Source organism: Miscanthus floridulus, chromosome 6 (genome assembly GCF_019320115.1).
Source record: "Miscanthus floridulus cultivar M001 chromosome 6, ASM1932011v1, whole genome shotgun sequence".
NCBI classification, from domain to species: Eukaryota; Viridiplantae; Streptophyta; class Magnoliopsida; order Poales; family Poaceae; genus Miscanthus; species Miscanthus floridulus.
Genome location: NC_089585.1, coordinates 138388215 through 138414415, shown reverse-complemented (window position 1 = coordinate 138414415; position 26201 = coordinate 138388215). Strand labels below are relative to the sequence as shown.

Here is a 26201-nt window from a genome sequence, read left to right as displayed (position 1 = left end):
TCCCACGACGGGGTGGTGACCACACGGATGGTGCGCTTCGCCGCCACCCTGAGCCAGGGGTTCGCCATCGATGTCGAGGGTGTCGTCTCCCTCCCTGAGAATGGGAGGCCTCCCCTCGCTGCCACCACCCAGCAGGTGGAGATTCAGGTGAGGAAGCTCCATCCAATCGGGCGTGGTGTTCCATTCCAGCCACATGATCGGAAATCTCAGAGGCCTTGCAAAAGCATCACCCCGAGACCTTCTGTAAAGCTGGAGGATAATGTGGTGGAACAAGAGGGAGAATCTAGCCCCTGTTCTTAGCTATATGTACAGTAGTTTCACCTCAGGGGAAAAAGCAGCTTTAACTAATACTCCCTGAGTTCCAATTATAGGTCTGTTTAGTTTTGTCCTAAATCAAACTTCTCTATTTTTTTTCTTCATTAAAAAAACTAGGTTCATTAGTTTTTCAACTGACTTAATATCTTGGGCAACAAAAATATGCACAATCTTAGCTGGAGGGTAATGGAAGGAGAGGGAGAACCTAGCCCCGTTCTTAGCTATATGTACAGCAATTTCACTTAGGGCGAAAACAGCTTTATAAACTAATAAATGATACCTGAGTTACAAATTATAGGTCTGTTAGTTTTGCCCTAAATCAAATTGGGGGAAAAGTATATTATCATCTTTAAGTTTAGATAAATGCATTATTGTCAAGATTATTTTGCCGTGTTTTTACTATTGCTGTTGGCTCAAAATGTTAATGGGTACCCGTGACCCGAAACCCGATGGGTTTTTACCCCATTAGGGCACGGGCATGGGTCAATGTTCATGCCCATGGGTTTGTTAATGGGAACTAAGTCATACCCATCGGGTTTGCGGGTACGGGTACGTTCCTAGTGTACCCATACCCGCAAACCCATGGGTTTATTTTACCCGGCTCTAATGTGTAATGTAGCCCAAGTAATACGATTCAGCCCAGCCCAATAACAAGAAGTATAAATAGGATTGGAAATTTGGAACCCTAGATCACCCCACTCCTTCCCTTTTCCCACTACCGCACTCCACCAGGTGGCCGCCACCGCACAAGCATGACCCGCGAGCCCGCGACTCCAGACCGCGATGCACGCAGGCACACCGCACGCAGCCGAGGCCGAGCGACGGAGCGGAGCGAGCGCTCCGCCAGGGGCCAAGCGGCTTCCTCCAACCTCCATCGCCACTCCCTCCCCTCCAGCCATCCCCATCCCCAAGCAAAATCGCGACATCCCCAACTCCAATCCCTAGCTTGACGCCGACACTGCCTCCCCCAAGCTCCGTGCCTCTGCTGGTCAAGGAGCCTGTAGAGTAGCTGCAAGTAGGCCATGGCGGTGACCACCGGCGGCGCCAACGACGATGGCCGGTGATGCTTCTTCCTTTTCTTCGTAACCTTATCGCAGACTTGCAGCTACTCTACAGCTCTAGCACCTACTAACCCCTCCTACCGTCGTCCTGAAGGGACGCCGTCGCTGACCCTCCGGCGTCTGCGGATCCGGAGGTCGAGAGCACCGTCACGAACAAGGACGTCGGCAAAGGACCGACTACATCTCCGCCGGGTGCTCCTGCACCCCTTCCTCTTCTGCTGCCTTCTGATTCCCAGCAGGCTGTCGTCGTCGACCCCTCAGATCCACAACGGGCGGTGCCAAATCAGCGCCTCGTCAAGCCTACAACGGCAGCAGGGAACCAACGCCCTGTCAAGCCGACGACAGCAGCGAACCGGCGCCCTGTCAAGCCTACGGTCGCTGGATCGGCGAGGAAACCACCTATTTCTCCTCCTACAACTGATGTCGGTCGCAATACTGTGCGTCCGCTGGGGTAAGGAATCATATTTTCGTTCTGCACATTCGTTTATTAGCATTCAGAGACTTGGCTAGTTAGTTTTAGGTTTGTTTAGCTAGGATCTATTTATTGCATCCTATGCACAGAATGGATTATTATTTTTAGGTTCTTGTAGAATAAAAATCACACTTTCATAGTTTTCTTAGCACTCTGTATTTTGATGTGAATGTATATGGGCTTATCATGTGAATGTATGGTTTTCTTAGCATTTTCGTCGATCTGATAATGTGAATGTATGTTTCATACAGTTTCAAAAAAATGTCTATTGCTAGTGGCAGTCAATCTCCACTGTCTCAAGCTTCACAAGCACCGTCGGAGTCACTTCCTCTGTCTGCATCCCCTCAACTTGAATCAGAAAATGAGTCAATGCCGGTAATGCCGGTAATTGATATAGATGATGATGACATGGAAGTAGAGGAGGAAGATGGTGTGGAAGCTGGTTCTAAGAGGAAGCTCACATCAGCTGTTTGGACAGAGTTCAAGAGAGTGAAGTTCAATGGCACAGTCCGGGCAAAATGCATATATTGCTTCAAGCAACTTTCTGCGACAAGTACAAATGGTACTAAGCACCTTCATGTTCATTTGAAGGGTTGTGTGCAAAGGAAGCTCAAGCTCAATGGGAAGACGATGGCCCAAGCATCTTTGAGATTTGGTAAAATAGATGTTGGCACAGTTTCAGTGGAGAACTACATATTTGATCAGGATGTAGCTAGAAAGGAACTTAGTGCAATGATAGTACTGCATGAGTACCCTTTGAGCATGGTTGATCATGTTGGCTTCCGGAGATTTGTAGGTGCACTTCAGCCCCTATTCAAAATGGGTACTAGGAACACAATAAGGTATATGGTTAGCTGCAATTTATTTTAGTTCATGTTAGCTGCAATTTATTTCACTTAATGTTGGCTGACCATGTTGGTTGTAATTTATTTTAGATCTGATATTGTGGCTCAATGTGAGGTGGAGAGGAAAAAGGCCATTGAGTACATGGCTAGGATTGAATCCAGAGTGGATGTAACTACTGACTTGTGGACCTCTGACAATCAAAAGAGAGGTTACATGGCTATCACTGCTCACTTCATTGATGAGTCATGGACCCTTAGAAATATCATCATGAGTTATGTTCACTTGTCATAGAACATAGATGAACCTATTGCTGCTCTCTTGCCCTTGTATTTATCATCTATTTTTGTTGTTAACATGTAGGTTCATCTATGTTCCTGCACCTCACACTGCTGATGTAATTGGTGAAGAATTGTATGAATCAATGGTTGCATGGAATCTTGATGAGAAGATATCTGTAGTGACTCTAGACAATTGCAGCACAAATGATGTGGTAATCCCTATCCTTGTGAGGAATCTTGGAAAACATAGACTGTTGAATGATGGTAAATTGTTGCACATGCGTTGTTCTGCACATATTCTGAATTTGATTGTAAAAGATGGTTTAGATGTGCTGAAAGATGCAATTGAGAACATTCGTGATAGTGTAGCTTATTGGACAGCCACTCCCAAAAGGATAGAAAAGTTTGAGGAGATAGCCAAGTATGTTAAAGTTGATATGAGAACCAAGATACATCTTGATTGTAGGACTAGGTGGAACTCAACTTTTAACATGTTGTCTACTGCGCTGCCCTATAAGGCTGTTTTCACTAGAGCAAGCCGTGTAGACAGACAATATACTTCTTTGCCAAGTGATGAAGAGTGGAAATTTGCTGAGGATGTTGTGGAGAGGCTTAGGTTGTTCTATGATATCACTGTCTTATTTTCTGGAACTGATTATGTGACTGCCAATATTTACTTCACTAGAGTTGCAAAGATTAGAAAGCAAATTAGGTAGTGGTCATATTGTGGCAATCCATTAGTAGAAGCCATGTCGGCTAACATGATAGCTAAGTTTGACAAGTATTGGTCTGACATCCAAGGGCTAATGGGTATTGCAACCATTCTTGATCCTCGATTCAAGACTGCTGTGCTGCTGATTTGTTATGAGGACTTGCTTGGTGAGACAGGTAGTGCATGTGAGGAAAGGGTCATGCAGGTTAAGAACTTATTGGCTGAATTGATGTGTGAGTATCATGTGGGTGAAGATGTTGAGGGCAGTGAAGCAGCAACACCTTTGAGCAGCAATGATGATTTTTTATTTGACATTAGTGCACGCATTGCAAGTAGGAGGCCAGCAAGCATGGGGTTCAAGTCTGAGCTTGATCGCTACTTAGATGAAGAAATGGTGAATATGCACACAAAGAACTTCAATGTCTTGGACTGGTGGAAGGTTGCTGGAACTAGATATCCGACTCTGAGGAGAATTGCTAGGGATATATATGCTATCCCTGTGACCACAGTTGCTTCTGAATATGCTTTTAGTACTGGTGGTAGAGTGCTTAGTGAGCATCGCAGTAGGCTCACTACTAAAATGATAGAGGCTCTCATGTGCTCCCAGGATTGGCTTAGGAACAAGTATAAAGGTATATTCAACATGTGCTTTCAATATATTTAGCTTGCTGAATTTACTTCTGCAAATTCTCATTATTGGTTACAAACTAATCAACAATTTTCTGTAGTCGATGAGAAGAACAAGCAGCCTGCTACCTTTTGGTCTTGTCTCCAAGATATCCAGGAGGGCCTTCAGGTAATGTGTAACACATACATAATTATTGTATTTTTCTTTTGATTAGATAATTGAGTAACTACTAACTAGGTTGTTATTTATGTCTTTGTAGGAGCTCTCTATTTGATATTGCTGTCCTAGATTGAAGCAAGAGCTAACTGGTGACCGATGACCTTTTGTGGACAAGTGACAAGTCTGAACAAGGATCAATTGATTTCATGTGCCTCCTGTTGGTTGACGTTTGTTAATTGTGAACTTGTATGAACTTGTAATGTCCATGCAGCCCTGCTGAGTGCTGCCTTTTGGTTTGGGAATATCTATGAACTTGTAATGTCCCATGCAGCCCTGCTGAGTGCTGCCTTTTGTATGGTCTTAACCTGCTGATCACTTAGGACCTTTTATGAAATTCCTGTGATATTCGGCTATTGAAATGAACTATAATTTCATGAATTATGTTGTATGCATGTGCAAATGTCTTGATACTATTTGGTGGTACTTCTGTTGCTGTTTATAATCAATGTGCATCTATGGTTCGCTGAAAGACTTTGCCTGTTGTCTGTTGTCTGTTGAGGCATGAGGCCTGCATCTTCTCGGGCACGGGCAACCCGTGGGTACCCGTTACCCACGCGGGCACGGGTATGGGCAAAAATATGTACCCGTCAGCGGGCATGGGTTTTTTAGCGGGCGTATTTTTTCTTCGCGGGCACGGGTATGGGTTAGTTGTACCCAGTGGGTACGTACCCATTGCCATCTGGACTGTTGGCCTATTTGTATATATTTTTTAATATTCAAATGGGTATCTGAACCTCGGCAACGAAGTATTGCTTCAACTTTACTCATATTGAGCTAATTCATGTAGTACCAAACGAAGGAATTCTAACGCTGAAGCTACAGATTCAGTAGTTATTCTAACGTTGTAGCTACAGATTCAGTAGCTATTTTTTTTTGTTGCCATCTTGATGCAGGTCTTGTTCATTATTTTTTATTGTATTATTCTCCCTATTTGAGGATATTATAAGAGAAAATCATTTAATTTTATCTGGGTTTTGATGTCCTTTTATGACCAATTATAGTATTTGTATGACATGGTGTTGTATCATCTGTTCTATTATTAAACGTTAGTAATTTACAGTTGACTAATTAACTAGGTTCATTAGTTTCTTTAGAAATAAAATAGGTTCATTAGTTTTTTTTCAAATGACTTAATATCTTGGGCAACAAAAATATGCACAATCTTTTTTTTTTCTGTCATTCAGTCATGGCTAATATCTCCGATTCTCCGGCAACATACTACCCTTTGATTGATAACTTCTCGCACCTATAAACCCACCTTCGTTAGATTATTTTATCGTCAATTCGTCATGCTCTATCTGGTTGGCCTCGATGTTAAGTTACTGGAGTAAACTATATGACATCATTTAGAGATTACCATATCAGGACATCCATGACTGTATGCATGCACAACAAGCTGTAACCTTTATTATGAAGTTGTACTAGAACTGTGAAACAGTACATATTCCACGAACATAGTGAGAACGTCTTCGCAAGCCATTGGGACTAGTAATGTGGAATATTGCACGCGACTTACAACATTCATAGGTGATAGGTGCGGCACAGTACAGGACATATATATAGTCATCATCATGCATATCCTTTTGCATATGGTATATATGTAGCGCGCTGGGTCGGTAGCTATTAGTGAAATGGCGGGGTTAATAATGTAATTATAAAAAAAACGCTTGGGTAGCTAGACGTTGTTCCCGGTGACGGGGCAGCCGGAGGCGCAGACCATGGCGTCGTTGGTGCACTCGAGGAGGCAGACGGGCAGCTCCACGGGGTCCAGGTCGATCAGCGGCTGGTAGCAGTCCAGCATGCAGGAGGTCACCCCGGACCCGCAGATGGTGACGCACTGCGTCAGCCCGGCCAGAGGGGACGGCGACCGGTGGTGGCCGCCGTGGCGCCAGATGTGGCCTGCTTGGTGGTGACCTCCTGCTGCATGATGGACGAGCGCCAGCAGCAGAAGCATCGCCGCGACAGCCTTCATGATGCGCGTACGCGTACCTTCTTCGGAGCTGTCGATCGACCTCTGAAGTCTGAAGAGTGCAGACGAAGGTGCAGGTGTATCGATAGATCGATGCTAGCTGGGTTGCGTTGGATTGAGCCGGATTTGCATCTGTATATATATACATGCGACGCGAGGCGAGGAGGAGCTAGCTAGCCTAGCTAGCCCAGCAGATCGAGTTGGCGTTGCCTGGGGGGAACGTGCATGCCAGCTGTGCATGAGATATGTGTGAAGAGTGAAACGGACGTCGTGCTCACTTGCCGCAAGCAGCAACATCTGTGTGAGCGGAACAGAAAGTAACAGGCCTACTGCAGCAGCTGCTGCGAGCTCATCACACACGCACCTGATGACCTGCACGCACCGTGTCCACTTCTTCGTTCCGTGTTGCCTGGATCGATCGGGTTTCGACAGTGTATCACAGTCAGAAGTGGCCTGACCTCGCAACCAGCGTCGCCGCCGTGTACCTGCTTCTAGTTACCGCAATCGATATTGTGCAAAAAGGAGTTCACCAAAAGATATATAAGATACTTGTAAACCTCGGCCATCAAGTTGAGATGGCCGAGTTGGTCTAAGGCGCCAGATTAAGGTTCTGGTCCGAAAGGGCGTGGGTTCAAATCCCACTCTCAACACTCTATTTTTAGACTTTCTTTTATATTTTTTTCAGATGACTTGTTTTTTTAACTTCATCATTTCTTTACCCAATTTTGGTTTTTGTATCAGACGACTTTTAAACTTCTTTTGTTTTTGCTCTTCATCGTTTAATTACCCAGGAGACATCGGCTTCATAAGAAATCTGTATTCTGGCCAGTACGTACAACAGTAGGTCGCGCGACATGATTAGCAATTTTTAGCGACAGAAAAACGAGAAAGGCCCTGTTTGGATTCATGGGTTAGAGCTAGTTTGGGTTAGTTAGAGCTCAACTAGCTCTAAAGTAGCCAAACAGGAGGGCTAGAGTGGGTTATTTGCAACTAGCCCACCCTAAAAAACTATCCCCCCAAAGAGGTGATTATTTGGACTAGTTGGGGCTATTTGAGGTAGGGTCTACTGTTTTCTCTCTACTTTCACCCACACCAATGATTTGGAAAGCACATTTATTATCATTTTAACCCTTGTATCCAAACATCTCTTAGGCTAGAGTTAGTTCAGGGCTAGTTCTGAGCTAGAAACTAACTCTAACCTCTAGCTGTGCTAGAGTATCCAAACAGGGCCAAAGAAACGGATAGCAGAGCAACGGTGTCATCAGCAGACGTGGATGCAGCCAAGGTACTAGCTCCGCACCCTCCGCCGCCGCACGGCGCCCCGCTCGCTCCTCCGCCCCGCTGGTGCCGCTGGCGCACGCCAGCATCTCCGTCATGCACCTGCGCACGCACTGTAGCTCCGGCTCCGCCTCCCGGCGCTCGGCGCCGCGGCCACCACCGCACGGCGGGCTATTTGGTGAGAGACCATTATGGGAAGTGGGCTTCGACGGAATGCCATCCCGCAACGGGGCTTCGCCAGGATACCATTATCAAGTGCGACACAACCGCTACGATGCTATCCGAGGGAATTTGGAGCCTTTTATTTCCCTTCTACCCCTCCCTTCTCTCTTTTCCTTTCATGGTCGCGATTGGGAGCACCAGGCGTGGTGGCCGCAGCACCGCCGTTCCTGGCGCCGTTCCTGAGCGCCACCGCTGCAGTTGACCCCGCTGTGGGTAATCTAGAAGATCTCCAGGTGGGTGTATCCGAGTGTGCACAGGTGCGTCACGTAGTCGGCGGGCTGGATGTCGTATACGAGGCCCGGGTCGACGGCACGCGCCGGGCTCACGTGCCCCGTGCCCATGGCAAACACGCCGGCGCGCCCGCCGTCGCCTCCGCCGTCCATGATCGCCTTCCCCTGCCGGTCGGTTATCTCGGCCGTGGTCATGATCGCGGACCGGACCATCGCCGGGCTTCAGGACGGGTGCACGGACCGGATCAGCGCCGCGATGCCGCTCACGTGAGGCGCCGCCATCGACGTCCCCGAGAGCACGGTGAAGTTGGACCAGCGGGCGTCGCTCTCCAGCCCCGACGGGCCCAGGTTCCCGGGCCACGCCGCGATGATGTTCACCCCGGGGGCGACCACGTCGGGCTTTAGCACCGACGGGTTCGTCAGGCTCGGCCCACGCGCGGAGAACACGACCACCGCCAGAGCGCGCGCGCGCCCGATCCGCGTGCCGCCGAAGACTATCCTCGCCACTGGCCGCGGCGTCGATCTGATGTATTTCTTCAGCTCCACGGCCTCCCGGTACCCGATGAGCGTCGCTGGCAGGACGTGGACGTCGATGGAGTCCTCCTACCGGTTTATCTCGGAGTTGGCGAGCACCATGGCTGCGCCGCCTGCTTCTTTTACTGCCTCGCCTTTATCGGCGCGGCCCGTGATGCCGTGGTGCCGCGGCCGTACCCGGACCGCGCCCACGCGCCGGTGGGGCAGAAGTTGAGCCCCAGGAAGCGGTACGAGTAGGTGGTGTGGAGCTCCACCCGTCGGTCGGCGCGCACCGACGCGACGCCCGGGAGCGCACGCAGCGCCGCGGCCTCGCCGTCCGCGAGCTGCGCCGCGAAGCCGTCGAACACGGTGTGGTAGGAGTAGAGGAGGCGCGAGGAGGGGCGCTTCTCCTGCTCCCACGCCACGGACCTCTCGAGGAAGGAGAGGTGCCAGTCGACCTTGGACTTGGAGGCGGAGAGCATGGCCACGCCGCTGTCGCCCTCGTCGTGCGGGTGCAGCTGCACGATGTAGGTCTGCATCGTCTCCGCGGCGGCACCGAGGACGACCACCGGAAGGAGCAGCAGCCAGAACGAGTGGCAGACTAGTAACACCTTGGTGACATACATTGCTGCTGCCAGCTGATCTGGTCTGAGAAGGGGGTAGAAAGGGAATAAAAGGCTCCAAATTCCCTCGGATGGCATTCTAGCAGTTGTGTCGCACTTGATAATGGCATCTGACGAAGCCCCGTTACGGGATGGCATTCCGTCGAAGCCCACTTCCCATAATGGTCTCTCACCGAATAGCTCCCGCGCGGCAGGCCGCCGTTGCCACCTGCGTGGGCGCGATGAGGATGACGGCGACGGCGACCGTGAGCAACGCGGCGGTCCTCCCGATGCCAACGGCCATTGATGGCTTGTTGGTTGTTGCATCACGTACGTATAAAGACACGGAATGATCGAGGTGGGGCGTGTGCGAGTACAATTAAGTTTTGAGAGAATTCCTTATTTGACACTGGGAAAATGAGTCGTTCCTTTCTTGGCCCTGAAATTTTCTTCGTTCCCTATTTGACATTCACTTCAACTTTCGTTCCTAATTTGACACTGCCGTCAAATCCGTTAGCTAACGGTGTTAACTGGCCGTTAAAAAGACGTTTTTGCCCCTAGAAAAAAAACGGCGAAGCAAATTTGAGAGGAAAAAAAACCTGCGCCCGCCTCTGATGCATGCGCCCAGCTACAAAAAAAAGGCGCAGGTTTTTTTTTCCTCTCAAATTTGCTTCGCCGCTTTTTTTTCTAGGGGCAAAAACGTCTTTTTAATGGTCAGTTAACACCGTTAGCTAACGGATTTGACGGCAGTGTCAAATTAGGAACGAAAGTTGAAGTGAGTGTCAAATAGAGAACGAAGAAAATTTCAGGGCCAAGAAAGGAACGACTTATTTTCCCAGTGTCAAATAAGGAATTCTCCCTTAAGTTTTAGGTCGCGGTTTGGCGGAAAACGAAAGTGGCGGTCTCAGTGTTTCATTCGTGATGCCTTCCCAGTTCCCACTGGTGTCTTCTGGCGCAGATGTAGTTAAAAATCGAGACACAGACAGTGGTATACTCCGTAGTGCTTCGCTCCAGGAAGTAATAACCAAAGATTAAACACGACCTGATAGCGTAGACGATAAAAAAAAGGCCAGGTGGACGGGCTTTGCAGATGGGCCTGCAGCCCACACTGCGAAGGGTCCACGATCTCACTCATGACCATCAAAGCAGCCCATGCCCATCCTTGCGCACTCATCCGGAAACCTTGCTTAAACAAACAAGGATAAGAAAGAGCAGCGATCAATCGCTGAGCTGAGCTTTTGGGACTACGACTGCACAGGAGACTAGTAGCTTAGAGTTTTTTTTTAAAAAAAAAAGCAGCAATAGCTTAGAGTTAGGTGAGGTCAGGTTGAAGCAAGCAAAGCAATGATAAACCTGCACTGGACAGCTCATGAGCCCAGTCCCATACCATACATGCTCCCATCCCATGGTCAGTTGGTCACTCACCTCACAGCTCTTCGGCGTCTCGTGCGTGAGCCCGCGGGAGGGAGAAGAGAGAGGTGGCACCGTGGCACTCAGGCAGTGGCCGCCTTCGCCTTTTCCGTTCAATCCAATCCAGCACCCGGACGGAATGGGCCTCCAGCCCACGCGGGCCCGGGGCACGCGCCCCAATCACCGGGCCGATCCAACGGCTGGGAGGACGTCTACGGCACTGGCGGTGGTCCGCAGCGTGCGTAGCGGCGGCGAAGTCGGCAGGGCGTATTCATACAAGAGAACTGTACGTAGCCGTCGACGACGACGACCACGTGGGGCCAGCCAAGGGAGGTGGGATGGGACCACTGCAGCGCGGGGTAGTTTCGTCATTTGCCTGCGTGCGATGCGATGCGCGGGAGAGAAAATCTGAGGGGAGGCGACTGGTGAGGGGACAGAACGTGGTCGGTGCATGGTCGGTGTCAGGACGATGCTGGCCAAGATCAAGGCCTTGTTTAGATGACCTCAAATTCTAAGTTTTTTTACTTTCTCTATCACATTAATTTTTAGTCGTTTGCATGGAGCATTAAATGTAGGTAAAAAAAATAACTAATTGCACAGTTTAGTTGGAAATCACGAGATGAATCTTTTGAGCCTAGTTGGTCCACGATTGGACAATATTTGCCAAATAAGACGAAAGTGGTACTATTTATCGAGTTGCAAAAAGTTACAATCTAAACATGGCCCAACATGTGGGTGGGCGTGAGATCCAAGGCGCCCCCGCCTCGGGAACAAGGCTGCCAATTTTTAACTAACCCACGCCACATCTTTTCTCTTCTTTATTTTTTCCGCCGGTTTCTCATTCGCTGGTGCTAATTTATCGTTAAGTAATCAATTTGCTAGGTAAAGAATTTATTTAGGATAGTTAGTTAAAAAAAAGAATTTAGGATAGTTCTTCTTCACCTATAGTCTACAGATAGGATCATTTCTAAGAGTTCTTAAAACTCTTTGCTAAAAAAGAAAGAAAAAAAAAGGCAAGACTCAAACAAACAGTCTTGCATGTAAACGACAAGCTCTTGGTAAATCCTCTCCACAAATATAGGTGTGCGTTGTGTGATTACTATCCGTTCGGGTGAGCCCACCACCATGGTTTTCCTCCTTTTTTTTTTGTCCGGTGTTTTCTCCTCCCACCTAATTTTTGAGTTTTAGGAAGCTATAAGTACTAAAACTATTGAAAAAAGATCAAAAAGTTCCCTATCCATAATTGATATAATTATTACTTCCTTCGTTCCAAACTATAAGTCGTTTCAATCTTTTATAGACATTTTTTTCCTACACACTTAGGTGTATACTACATCTACATTTATAGTATCTAGGAAAGCCTAAAATACTTGTAATTTGTAATAGAGGGAGTAGTTTATTGTAGAGTATTAGCTATAGTATTTTTTAAGAAGCTTGTAGAGATCCTCTTGAAACCAACAATCATCCAACATAAGCCGCTCTCCACGTGAGCAACAAAAGGGGTTCTCATGAAATTGTGGCACGCGACGTTTTCGTCTTGTGGATGTCAATTAACTAGGAGAATCATGCTTATTCCCTCTTTGTTTGTGTTTGTGTGGCTATACATAGAGAATTAGATGCTTTTTTGAGACGGTATTTATCAACAGGAGGCACAAATAGTCAGGTTCCTGGTCACGAATCTATGTTTAATTAATTTATCACACAAGAATGGCTAGCCTAGACGAATTAGCATGCCAAAAGGATCAAGACATCGACAGTAGAGCAATGCGTGTTGGCTCGCGCTCAGGGGTTAGGCTAGTCTCAGTGGGAGTTTAATGTGAGCTTCATTTGCATTAGATAGGTTGTCACATAGGCATTTTGATGACATGGCAGTGTATTTAAGAAGAGAGAGAATAAATAAGTTTTATTTGGCAAGATTACCAACTCTCTCTGAGTCATAAAATTAAATATCTATGAAACCATAGAATGAAACTTTACATTGAGGGATGGTGTTTCATCCAAATTTTATTTTATTATATATGACATGGCATTCTTGGAAACAACACAATGAAACTATCAATTGAGACTAGCCTTATGCTCCAAATTCATTTAGCGAAAGTGCATACATTAATATAGGAGTTATTAGAGCAGCCATACTTCAATTTCTTCACGAATGATATATGTGTGCACACATATGCTCTTGTGCCTTAGATACAAAGCTACCATTTTTATTAACAAAAAGACATTTTTAGTGACTCATATCTCATATTTAGTCAAGAAAACAAATGGATGATAATACATATGATAGATATCTTTACACAAAACAACTTTAAAAAAATAAGAGTACATCAAAGATCAATCAGGTTGTCTTCTTGCTTCAAACCCTCTACAAACCCCCTCGTCATACAAGGCTCTGAAAAACCATAAAAGCCACTGATAGATGGCAATGAGTTCTAGTATACATTGAAAGAACATCGGCTAGATGAACACCCAGAGAATATAGTATAGGCTTACAATCCTTCAAAGCCTGATTGTTGATAAATCAAACTTTGTTGTAGAACAAACTGGCAAAAGAGATTGAAACCACCGCATCAAAAGTCAAATGAACTGTTTTCCTGATCGACACATCAACTGTTAAGATCAAAAGTGCGCTAGCAGATCTGGAGATAGAAGCATTGGTGAAGCTATATACATGTGGGTGCAGATGCACCCCAAAAAATAGAATGGCATTGATTATATTTTTATCATGGTTGCAACTCAAGTCTACGCATCTATAAGGCAGGTGTAACTCCTTCCATTTGTTCTAACTTCGTCACTTGACAGAAGAAAAAATATGGTTGAGTCTTATCAGAGAGACCCATATAAAAAGATGTGTTGACCCACGAGTACTTTTCAATTTGTGCCATTTTTCATTCACTGATTTCCTGTGCACGGTGAAAAGCTAGCTACAAGATTTTCACTTGTTTCCCAATTAATTTAGGCTAGTTCCTCACGTAAATGAATGTTCTAAAAAGGAACAATCAAATCAAAGCATAACATAACGTGAGCAACAAGCATCTGCTTGAAATTTGTGGTCCACAACGTCTTTTCATTTTGTGGACGACAATTAACCCAGACAAATCTTGCATATTCTCTTATTTTTATGTGTGTGTTTAAACATGGAGAGCTGGATCGGATGTGCTTTCCGAAGGTCTTATCCATAGGGCTTTTGTAGTTTGCTTCTATTTGTTTTCTTTTCCTCTAATAATAATAGAGTAACGAGAGGAGATTGTTAACGCTGTAGGATCACTAGGATCATAGATCTAGCCAGTAGAGTGATTCTATACAGGATAAATGACGTAGTTCATCCTAATACATGTAGAACAAGAGAGACAGAGAGGGAAGGGAGAAGGTGTTGAACCTGACACCGTAGAGGGGGAGGGTTCAGAGGACACCATCACGTTCGTTGGTGTAGTCTGCGCACGGGCAGCGACGGTCGGTGAAGAGGGCGATGAAGATGTCAACGTCGATGGAGCGAGCGGCGCAGCTGGTGGCTTCCCATCACTGGTCGCGCCCCTCTCTGATCGGATTAGGGTTTAGGTGTCGGTGGGGAGCTCGGCTCAGGTCAACCTCGTGATAAGAGCCGCTGGCCCCCACCTCTTTTTATAGCGTAGTGTGACAGGGGCCCTCCAGCCATGGTGGGCTGGGCGTCCCCGATCAAGGCGCGAATCAAAGGCCCAACTAGGCCATTGGGTCCAGTTAGGATTAGAGATCAATCTAACAATCTCCCCCTTGATCTCCTTCCATCTTTCATTTTCATATCATTTACTTTTGTTCATTCCATTATAGATTAGTGCATAGAGCATGTCTCATCGTCACGGTCCATTGCCGATAGATTTAACAGCTACGATACACCACTCTGTTCTGAAATAGATACTTATCTTTGGGTCTTCTTTTGTTCAGGAATTATAGGCTTTCCCTTAAACCCATGCCGGCTACATGTTCTCTGAACACGTTGGGTGGTAAGCCTTTTGTAAGCAGATCCACGAGCATCTTTTCAGTACTTATGTGCTCAAGACTTATGACATGATCTCAGACTTTATCTTTCACAACATAATACTTTATGTCAATGTGTTTGGCAGCACCATTTGACTTATTGTTGTGAGCATACTGTACTACCGGATTATTATCGCAGTATAACTTAAGTGGTCTATAGATGTCGTCAACCACCTTCAAACCGGGTATGAACTTCTTTAGCCAGTTCACCTGCCCCGTTGCCTCATAACACGCTACAAATTCGGTATACATTGTGGATGATGTAGTGACGGTTTACTTTGAGCTTTTCCATGAAATAGCCCCCCCTGCGAGAATGAATACATATCCAGACATGGATTTTCTATCATCTCCCGCATAATCAGAATCTGAATATCCCACTATATGGAGTGAATCAGATCTTCTATACGTCATCATGAGGCCTTTCATTCCTTGCAAATAACACAAGACTTTCTTTACTAATTTCTAGTGTTCTATTCTAGGATTGCTCTGGAATCTGCCAAGTAACCCGACAACAAATGCCAAGTGAGGGCGCGTACATACTTGAGCATATTACAAGCTTCCGACAGCTGAAGCATATGGAACCACTTTCATTTGATCGATCCTATATTGGTTCCTAGGGCATTAAAAATCTCTATATCTGTCGCCCTTGACTATAGGAGCACGTGAGGGACTATATTTATGCATACTGAATTTCTTTAAGATTCTTTCTATGTATGCCTTTTGTGACAGTCCTAATACCCCTTTACTTCTATCTCGGTGAATCTCGATGCCTAGAATAAACGAGGCTTCACCAAGATCTTTCATATCAAATTTTGAGGACAAAAACTTCTTTGTCTCCAGTAGTAAACTAACATCACTACTAGAAAGTAAGATGTTGTCCACATACAGGACAAGGAAGATAAACTTCTCATTCTTAAACTTTGCATAGACACAATTGTCCTCAACATTCTCTTTAAACCCAAAATTCCTTATTGTCTGATCAAACTTTAAGTACCACTGTCTTGAAGCTTGTTTTAATCCATAAATAGATTTCTTTAGGCGGCATCCCATTCGATCTTTTCCTTCCACGACAAAACCTTTCGGTTGTGCCATATAAACATTTTCCTCCAAGTATCCATTGAGAAATGTCGTCTTTACATCCATCTGATGTAATTCTAAATCGTAATGTGCCACTAATGCCATTATAATTCTGAAGGAATCCTTACATGAGACTAAAGAAAAGGTCTCATTGTAATCAATCCCTTCTCTTTGCGTAAAGCCTTTTGCCACAAGTCATGCTTTATATCTCTCTATATTCCCTTGAGAGTCAGGTTTTATTTTATAGACCCATTTACAGCCTACTGTTTTGGCTCCTTTAGGAATTATCTCCAAATCCCAAACTTTATTGGCATTCATAGATTTCATTTCATCTTCCATGGCCTCAAGCCACTTTGATGAATGATCACTTCTCATGGCTTCTTCAAATGAGGTGGGATCATCCTTCATTTGAAATTCCTCAATATTGTACACTTCATAATCAGCAGGAATAGCTAATTTCCTAACTCTTTGAGACATTCTAGGGGCCTCCACATTTGGCACATCTTCTGATTGAGGTTGTTGTTGCTCCCCCTCATTTGTGACAATAGGTTCTATAGGATCCTAAAGAACAGGTTCCTCATCATCATTCATTGTTGTCATAGGCAGAATAACAACATGTGTTGGCACCACAATATCTTATACTGTTGATGCAGCGACAGCAGGTAGTGAGAAAAATGGCTCATGAATCATTAGAGTGGGCGCATACGCCCGCTTCTCTTCAAGGTCAATTTCTTGAGCTACCATGCTCCCCTCATCATTTCATCCTTTAGGAAGACAACGTGTCTCATTTCCACAAACTTTGTATGTCTGTCTAGACAGTAGAAATGAAAACCTTTTGATTTTTCTGGGTAGCCAATGAAATGGCAACTTATTGTTTTGGGATCTAGTTTTCTAATTTTTTGGTTAAATACTTTAACCTCAGCAGGACTCCCCCCACACATGTAAGTGGTTTAGTGAGGGTACTCTTCATGTCCACAACTCATACGATGTTTTGGGCACCAACTTATTTGGTACTCTATTGAGAATATGAATGGCGGTTTTTAACGTCTCCATCCACAGGCTCAACGGTAAGGTGGAGCAACTTATCATACTGCGCACCATATCCATTAGTGTACGATTGCGTCTTTTAGCTACTCCATTATGCTGAGGTTCGCCCGGTGTAGAATACTAGGCTACTATGCCATTCTCCTATAAGAACCTTGCAAATGGTCTAGGAATTTGTCCATATAGGGTATGCCGACCATAGTACTCCCCCCATGGTCGAACCTATCTTAATCTTTAAATTGTGTTGGTTTTCAACTTCTGTCTTAAATATCTTAAATTTATCCAATGCTTCTGTTCTTTCTTTGATTGGATAAATGTAGCCATAACGGGAGTAATCATCTGTGAATGTTATGAATGAATCATAACCATCCACACTCTTTACAGGAAACGACCCACATATGTCTGTGTAAATAATCTATAGAATTCCTACGCTTCGTTTGGCATCTTTCTTAATTTTCTTTACATACTTTCCTTTAATGCATTCTCTGCATTGTTCTAAATCTAAGAGCTCTAATGGAGGAAGAATATCATTCTTAACTAGTCTTTCTATTCTCCCTCCTCGAAATATGACCTAAACGACAGTGCCATAATTTCGACAATGCATCGTGAGCTCTCTTTCGTTTTTTGTTTACATCCGTAGACGAGGATACATTCACATTGTCGCACGCAACGTTCCCATCATCGTATACAACATTCACATCATCATGTAGTGATAACAAATAAAGCTCATTTTGTAAGATAGCAAGACCAACACACGCATTATTAAATGTTATCTTACATTTGCCATTTCCAAAATGGCAATCATATCCATCATTGTCCAAACATGAAACACTAATCAAGTTCCTCTGTAATGAGGGAACATAAAGAACATGTCTAAGTATAAGTTTGAAACCATCAACAAGCTCTAGAGAAAGATCGCCAACGGCTTCAACTTCTGCTCAGACTCTATTTGCAACTTTAATGTGTCTTTTGTTTCTTTGCGTAGTCCTCGTCGAATGGAATCCCTGTAAAGAATTAGCAACATGAACAGTTGCACCTGAGTCAATCCACCAAATAGATTTTGAATACTCTACATACAGGGATTCATTTATGAACGTAATAATGTTCTCACCTTTCTTTGCCATGATCATCTTTAAGTAATCAGGACAATCTTTCTTATAATGTCCCGTCTTTTTACAATAGAGACACTGGTCTTTCTCTACTGTGAACTTGTTCTGCTGAGGCTGATGTAGCATGGGACCCTTTCCCTTTGACTTTAAGGAGGAGTTAGTAGTATTATTCTTTTTCTTATTGTCTTTCAAATAATTGATAGAGCCACCATTGGCAGCTTTCATTCTTTCCTCCTCTTGCACACACATAGCAATAAGCCTCTCCATGTCCCACTTCTTGGGCTGTATGTTGTAGTTGACAACAAAAGTGTCAAACTCTTTTGACAAGGAAGCAAAAATCAGATGGATAAGGAACTCTTCCTTGAGAGCCAGATCCATTGGTTTAAGCTTGGATGCCAAATTGCTCATCCTTAGTATGTGCTCTCTTATGCCACCATTACCTGAGTACCTCTCTGTCATCAGCTGCTTTATCAGCTGGGTAGCATATGTCTTTGAAGAGCCAGTGAACTGACTCTTTATTCTTTCGAGGTACTCAGTGACAGTGTCATATTCTAGGATTGAGCCCACAATTGCAGGCTCAATCATGTTCTTTATCACAGCCAAATATTTCTTATTGGCAGTGACCCACTTCCTATGCTCAAGGTCATAGGACATTCTTTGGGATGTAAAATCCCTCTCTTTGGTTGCCCAAGTGGCATCAGCCTCGTTTGTCTCCCTCACCGGTGCCACAGGCTTTGTGGGACACGGTGTGGTGACTATCCAGTCCACCTCAGCCAAGATGAAGGCCAGGTCAATCTTTTTCTTCCACTCCGTGTAGTTATCCCCTTTGAGAGTAGGGATCTCTTTGATACAACCCATCAAGTTATATCCACCTGAAAACACAATTCATATAGTGTGAGAACATAAATAATGACAACAATTGTATGCCTTAATTCCAACGTTGATCAAAATTAAAATATACAACTGTTTATACATTAAATCTACATCACCGTTGGACAGAAATATAATTAATGCATGACAAAAAACTCATCATAATATTGCCATTAATCAACGTTGGTCAGAATAATAACAATATTATAATCAATTAAAACATATCCATTTTCAAAATTAAATTCTCCCGTTGGTTCGAATTTAATAATGAAAATAACATCTTTAAATACGTAGCGGAAAAATAATCTCAATTTAGTGAATTTTACCCACATGAAAATTCTTTTTTCTATTTTCTTTAAGCCATTTATCCATTTTCTAGGAAATAAACATTTACTGGAAAAGGAAAAAAACAAAAAAAACTGATTCAATTCATCATTGTTCATTCGGCCCAGCCGGGAATTCGGCCCGGCCTGCCTCTCTTCCACGCGCGCTGCCCGCACCCAAGCTACAACCTAGGCCTGGGCCGGCAAAGCCGCGTGGCCGCGCGCGCCTGCTCGGGCCGCGAAACGGCCCGAGCGATCTCGGCCGTCCACGCCGATCCGACGGTCGTCCGCGCGTGTCGCATGATCAAAACACCGACCGCAGCGGCTCCCTTGAAAACCCTTGCATCATTCGTCTCTGCCATTTCTCTCTCTTTGCCTCTCTCCTCAGCGCAGCGACAGCGGCAACCGAGCGAGTCGAGCGGGCGAAACGGCGACGAGAGCGAGCAGAGAGCCCCAGCGCTGTTGCCAGCCCCCTCGTCGGCGTGCGCGCTCCCCAGCGGGTGAGCGCGCCGCCGTCGAGCGGCCTGGCCACGGCGCCTCTTTGGCCAGAGCCCGGCGAGCAGCGCCCCTGGCTCGGCGTTCTTTTCCCCACGCGGCGACGAAGCAGTAGCGCTGCACAGCGGCAAGGTAGGCCACCCCTTCCCCTTCTTCCCCTTTGGATTTGCTTCTATGTTGGTGCTCGGATTCAACCAATTTGGGATGGGGATCGAAGTTAAGGTTAGGGTTTCATTGTTTATCTTCCCCGTGAAGTCTTTTACGGGTTTAGGGTTTGGCTCTTACGTTCTTAAGGCCGAAACCCTCTTCTTTTTCTCCTTTCCTTAACCCAATTTGGGTTAGGGTTCAACCAAACCCTCTGTTCTTGTTAGACCCGCACTGGATCTAACCTTCTACTTCCTTTTCTAATTGGTTTACCCGTTCTAGATCTAAAAACCCTAGAAACCGATGTCTTTGGTACCATTGTTAACGCTGTAGGATCACTAGGATAATAGATCTAGCCAGTAGAGTGATTCTATACGGGATATAGGACGTAGTTCATCCTAATACATGTAGAATAAGAGAAACAGAGAGGGAAGGAAGAAGGTGTTGAACCTGACATCGTAGAGGGGGAGGGTTCAGAGGACGTCATCACGTTCGTTGGTGTAGTCTGCGCACGGGCAGCGACGGTCGGTGAAGAGGGCGATGAAGACGTCGACGTCGATGGAGCGAGCGGCGTGGCTGGTGGCTTTCTGTCACCGGCTACGCCTCTCTCTGATCGGATTAGGGTTTAGGTGTCGATGGGGAGCTCGGCTCAGGTCATCCTCGTGATAAGAGCCGCCGATCCCCACCTCTTTTTATAGCGCAGTGTGCACAGGGGTCCTCCAGCCATGGTGGGCTGGGCGCCCCCGATCAGAGCACGAATCAAAGGCCCAACTGGGCCGTTGGATCCAGTTAGGATTAGAGATCAATCTAACAGTGATAAGAATTTAGAACCCCAACGATAGATAAATAATTGATGACATAATCATAAAAAAATACAATCACCGCATCGAGACATATCTTAAGGTCTTGTTTGGATGCGCATGTATTCATCTCAATCCACATGTGCTGAAGTGGATTGGAGTGGAATTAAACTAAGTTCCATTCTATTCCACTCCAACACATGTGGATTGAAGTGAATACATATGCATCCAAACAAGGTCTAAGTTGGAACAATTGTATGTGATAAAAAACTCAAGTACACGAAGCTTCTGTCTATTTTTGGTACATTTAGAGAAGTTGCAATGAGGTAGCTCATGTAATGGCTAGGCTAGTTGATCAATTCTCTGGTTCAGTTTGGTGTAATGAGAATCCGAATGCAATTCGAGCCCTCCTTTGTAACGATGTGTTAAGATAATACAATGCTGTCTATTTCAAAAAAAAACTCGTTAGATAGACACCGGTGAAACTAACAAATTATGAAATGGAGATAGCAAAGTTGTTCATGGATTCAGCAAGCTCAAAAAAGAGGACCATATATAGGCCACACATAACATAAGAGTAAGTTCAATTACAGTGACAGTGATCGATGACAATAGCTACACACGCTCATGACGGACACCTCCGAAGCTTAGTATCGGATGGCGATTGGAGACAGGCATGGTAACCAACCATAGGTAACACCGGAGAACAAGGATGCGAAGTGAGCAAGAGAGGCAGGGTTCAGATTGCCCCTGGGTTTAGGCAATATATTTGATTTGATAGATGAAGTCTAGGGTTCAGATCGCCCCGATTGGAGGCAGATATTTTGGCTCCCTCAAATAAAAAGTCTAGGGTCTTGTTTAGTTGGTGAAATTTTTTAGAAAATGATACTGTAGCACTTTCGTTGTTATTTAACAATTAGTGTCCCATCATAGTCTAATTAGGCTTAAAATATTCGTCTCGTGAATTTTGTCTAAACTGTATAATTAGTTTTATTTTTTATTTATATTTAATGCTTCATGCATGCGTCCAAAGATTCGATGTGACGAAGAATCTTGAATTTTTTTTTAAAATTTTGGAAACTAAACAGTCACTGGGTCGCCGCTCACCAATAGTCAGATCGGATCCTCCTCGCTCCGACGACCTACGAGTGGTGCACACGCACGTACGGTACGTAGCTATGTGCTGCAAGCAGCAACAAGCAAGTCGTGACGGCCCGAACGACAGAAACGAGGGATATTTTCCTCCGGCCGGCACACACATTTCTTCGGTTGTTTACTCATATAAGCAAATAAAAGAGGCGGTGGACATAAATAAAAAAAAGAACGTTACTCTGTCCGAGTTTTAGAAAAGATGGTGGACATAAATAAATATATAAATATATATAAAACAAACAGCAGGAAAGGAAAGCAGCTTGAAAAAAAAAGAGGGGCGGGCACGAGAGACGTGGTCCACCTGCCCACCCGGCGCCAACTGGGCGGTTGGTATATTTGCGGTGGCCGGGGCGGTCAGCTCCGCATTGCCGCCTCCTTCTCACCCGCCTCAGGCCTCAGCCTCACGAAAAGGCAGGCAAAGGCAAAGGCCAAGGCCAAGCCGTCCCCTCCCTCCTCCGTTGCTTCAGTTCGTCCGTTCCATTCCATCCCCTTATCTAATCCTGGTCCCTGGACCCCGGCCTGCAATTTCCAGCAGCAGCGGCGCCGGCGAGAGGAGTCTGAGCCTCTCTGCGAAAGGAAGAATTTTTAGCGAGATTGAGATCCGGAGGATGCCTTCCAGGGCCATGAACCGGCTGTTCGTCGAGTCCGCCTCCGGCAGCGCCGGCTGCCGGGACGCCGAGCCGGTGCTCTGCGCGCCTCGGCCGCGCAGGGTCCAGGTCCACCCCTGCAGCGCCGACCTCATCCTTGGCCCACCGCCCTTCCTGCTCAACAAGGTACTGCCTGGACCAATTCATCATCTTCCCCTGTTCGTTGAAAATAATTTTGTTCCTTCGAAAACTACTTCTTCCCCTCCGAAAATCTCTTATTTCCACGCACGCTGTTCTTGTCCATCTTCGCTTACAAAGACGTGTTCTTTCTCGCTGTTGTTACAGAGCAGCAAGGAAGGAGGCAGGACCAAGCCGGCGGTGGTGGGGGAGGACGAGGACGGGGGCTGCTGGGCGGTGTTCGGCGGGTCGCCGCCGGCGCGCGCGGACAACCCGCTGGTGCACGACCCCCACTTCCTGCTGAACCAGCGCCACCCCGCGGCGGACCCGACGCCGCTGGAGCTCGGGTTTTTTGACCACCGGAGCTGCACCAGCTACGTCCACCGTCCGACGTATACTAGCAGCAGCAGCAGCAGCAGCAGCAGTAACAACAGTTTTGCCCCGTCGTCGTTCGCGCCTGCCGTGAGGATCCAGGGGTTCGACGTCGCCGCGTGCCGGAGCTCCCACAGCAACGGCGGCAGCCGCGTGCTGTCCGCCCGCGCCTGAAAGAGCTCCGTCCGGGGCGGCGCCGAGCCCGCCCGCCCTCCCCCCGCCCAGGGAGGGCGGGGGGAGGAAGAGGAGGAGGAGCAAGTCCTCACGAACCTTGTACAGTTTTCGCCGTCCGGCCGGCCGTCGTACTACTTCCACCACGATGATGATGCTACGTGTGGCGTTCGTCTTTCTTGTGGTATATACAGCAGCGGGTTTTTCATTTTTATTAACAGCAGTTCAGTTCAGTTCAGATCAGATCAGAATAGAGAAGCGAGGGGAGATGAGATCTCCTCTCTCGCCAAGAAGAAGAGTACTAGTAGTAGATTGATGTTCGCCGATACCACACCACACAGCAAGAGGGATGGTCAAAGGGAGAGAAGAAACTGAAAATTTTTTCCTCATATTTTTTTACTGGGTTTTGTCAGCAAGGTTTTTTAAGTTGTGTTTTGTGTTCGTGTTGTAAACTAGCATAGCATGGGTCGATCGATCTATCTCTTGTTCGTTGCTGTGATCTGGGTGCACTACCTGTAGATATAAAATCAGCACCCCAGGTCGGTCAGCGTTCCTGTTCTTGAAGTTGAGGGGAAAAAAGATGTCAGCTTCTCGCTTTGCTTAAGCGAGCGACGAAGCTACCGCCATGTAACCATGGTTGTACTCCTACATGCAGTCGTTCTGTTCGCTGGCTTGTTTGTAGACCGATAAGCCTGGCTGAATTGAAACCAACGAGGCTGAATACGTAAAAAGAAACCGTGTACATACACATGATATATTAATTATGCAGTGATCATCATCAGATCAGAGTCCGGATCTTGAGCCGCCGCCGCCGCCGCCGCCTCGTGTGTTCATACGTATATCTTGTGATTCTTTTTGTCGATCGAGGGGAAGAAGGGAAAAAGAAATCCTCCCATGTTCGTTCGAGCAGTTGGATGCTCGGTGCCAGACTGCCAGGCTAGCGATGGCGGTTCTGAGAAGACAGGACATGGTGGGTGTCCGTGCCGGCCGGCCGGCCGGCCGTTCCCTTCCTCCCGCGAGAAATACGGGGTCCGGCTGGTTGGTGGCGGAGCAAGCAAAGTGGTTCGGTTGTTCGTCGCTGGTTCCGTCCTGCACATGCTGAGCTGTTCTCCTGTCCTGGCCTGGCCCCAGACGGACTCGCCGGACTGAGAGTGAGATCTCCTCCCTGTACTCCGCTGTGATGCGATGGCTACGAGTAGTAGGAACCAGCGAGCGGCGACCCCTCTCCCCCGTGCGTCGCCGCTGCGCGCACGCGCCATTGACCGACCGCCGCGCCGCGCCGCGCCACGACGAGGCGGGGAGGAGAGAGTAGCGTGGAGGCCTCGGCTTCAACGGCTCCATCCATCCACCGGCGGACCGCGGACGGCGACCTGGCCCGGCCGGCCCTGTGTGCGACGCACACGCAACCACGTCGCGGCAGCACCGCTCGCGTCGCCGTCGGATGGCACGGCGGGAGCGTCGCGTGGGGAAACGGAACGAAGCCCAACCGCACCCGGAGAGGCGGAGACCCGCAGCGAGGGATGGAAGGAAGCGTCGCTGTCGGCCGCATCCATCAACCGCGCCCGCGGCGAAAGTTCCGAGGCCAGGACGGGGGAGTCAGTGCAGGTGCTAGCGCTCGTGCCGAACCGAGGTGGCAAGGCAAAGGGACGTTGACGTGACGCCCGCTTGTCCGCCTGCAACCTTGGCCTTCTTCTTGTTCCGTTTCCAGCATCTCCTTGTTGGTGGTGGTTTACCACGCCAAGTTACTAGTACTACCATCATCTCTGTCTGTAGCGCTTGTTTTTTCTTTACTGTGGGTATGCTCCTGGTATACAGCACCAAGTGTCTAGTTTAGAGTAAGACTAATAATACAGCTGGTTTGCTGGTTGTAAGGTTTCTTTCAGTCTTCTCTTAGTTCACTCATATAGTAGTTAGCTCTTTACAGTTAATACATGGCCCACGTGTCTTTCTCACAGACTTTCTTGGTTCTTGTGCTCAAGTCGGCTGTAAGCTTACAGCTGGCTTCTTCTCTCTCTCCTCCCCTCTCTCCTCCACCTCAGCATTTAGTCGGCTTACAGCCTGCTATTATACTCGCTCTTATAGTCCACCTGGCGAGCTTTTCCGAGATGCGTGCCAGTGCTTGTGCCCCTGGTTTTTACCTCCACGTCACTCTCACTCGGTTGCAATTGCGAGTTCCATAGCACAGTTGCCTACAAAGATCGTCGCCCATCAGCTTTTGTGTCGGTGCTGACAGTCCTGATGAAACTCTTTTTATCTCTCTTCATAATTAATCTAGCAAGTCATCAAATTTGCTGACGTGTTATAATATTAAATGCAAATAAACCTCTTGAGACTAACCTTAGTTGCCGACTTCTCTCTCTGTCTCTTCGTGTTTTCACATATTTTTTTCTGCACCAAGAATTACATGAACCTGGTTGCTGACAAAGACAAACAAGCAAAGTCCTCGTGTCAACTCAGTCTGATACAGCATAACCTATGAGCCTAAGACATGAACATGAGATTTGAACAGAACAACCCTAGTACCACTGACGAACCGTTCAAGTTAGTATTCAAAGGTTGGGCCGGGGTGTCAACAGCTACTACGATTATCCTGATTATTTTGACCAGGCCACGAGGACGAAGGGGCCTTGACTATAATAGCGCTATGCAATTGAATTTCGTCGCTGGTGACTCCAGCTCCAAATTAAAGGCAGGAAAGGAAAAGGCGAGCTTGTGCTCGCGTGCACTCCTGGGTGTTTGTCCCACATCCCACTGGTGTCTCGACCCGGCTGAGCTCGACGGGAACGGCGGATGCATGCATCGCACTACCTGGTTCCGATGTCCCCGAATTCCTGTCGCCGTCAGCCCCCATTTTCCTGACGATCTCCTTCTTTAGCTTTTATTTTATTTATATATATAGGAGGAAGAACAGGGAGTATACATTGTATTTGGCAGGCGAGAAACGAGGACAATTCCAAAGGAGATAGGTTAACCATCGCGATTAAGTGCGGTATGGCTGAGACATGATTGACGCTATCCTCTGGACCTAATGTGCACTGTGCTGATCTCATCGTCACCCGTGATTTCCTTTGCTGATAAAGCGAGTGTCATCACTTCAGAGCATGTGGCCAG

The 26201-nt window shown here is 46.7% G+C and overlaps 2 protein-coding genes, 1 non-coding gene and 1 pseudogene across 3 annotated transcripts; 2 read left to right on the top strand and 2 right to left on the bottom strand.

Annotated features, from left to right (window-relative positions):
• Positions 1–393: 393 nt before the first annotated feature.
• On the bottom strand, positions 394–9369 carry LOC136461337 (subtilisin-like protease SBT1.2; annotated as a pseudogene).
• Positions 5913–6620, bottom strand: LOC136459843 (anther-specific protein RTS-like). Its single transcript, XM_066459672.1, has one exon. It carries the CDS (start codon positions 6501–6503, stop codon positions 6207–6209), a length of 297 nt encoding a protein of 98 aa, XP_066315769.1. The 5' UTR covers positions 6504–6620; the 3' UTR covers positions 5913–6206.
• On the top strand, positions 7070–7150 carry TRNAL-AAG (transfer RNA leucine (anticodon AAG)). Its single transcript has one exon. It is a non-coding gene; the product is annotated as a tRNA-Leu (tRNA).
• Positions 9370–22127: 12758 nt separating the features above from the next.
• Positions 22128–23871, top strand: LOC136457109 (uncharacterized). The gene is made up of 2 exons (XM_066457151.1): positions 22128–22556; positions 22716–23871. Exons 1-2 carry the CDS (start codon positions 22392–22394, stop codon positions 23091–23093), a joined length of 543 nt encoding a protein of 180 aa, XP_066313248.1. The 5' UTR covers positions 22128–22391; the 3' UTR covers positions 23094–23871.
• The last annotated feature ends 2330 nt before the right edge of the window (positions 23872–26201 follow it).

Coding starts and splice junctions, on each gene's coding strand:
- LOC136457109 (XM_066457151.1), top strand. CDS start 22,392: ATGCCTTCCAGGGCCATGAACCGGCTGTTCGTCGAGTCCGCCTCCGGC. Junction 22,557..22,715: donor CGCCCTTCCTGCTCAACAAG/GTACTGCCTGGA, acceptor CTGTTGTTACAG/AGCAGCAAGGAAGGAGGCAG.
- LOC136459843 (XM_066459672.1), bottom strand. CDS start 6,503: ATGAAGGCTGTCGCGGCGATGCTTCTGCTGCTGGCGCTCGTCCATCAT.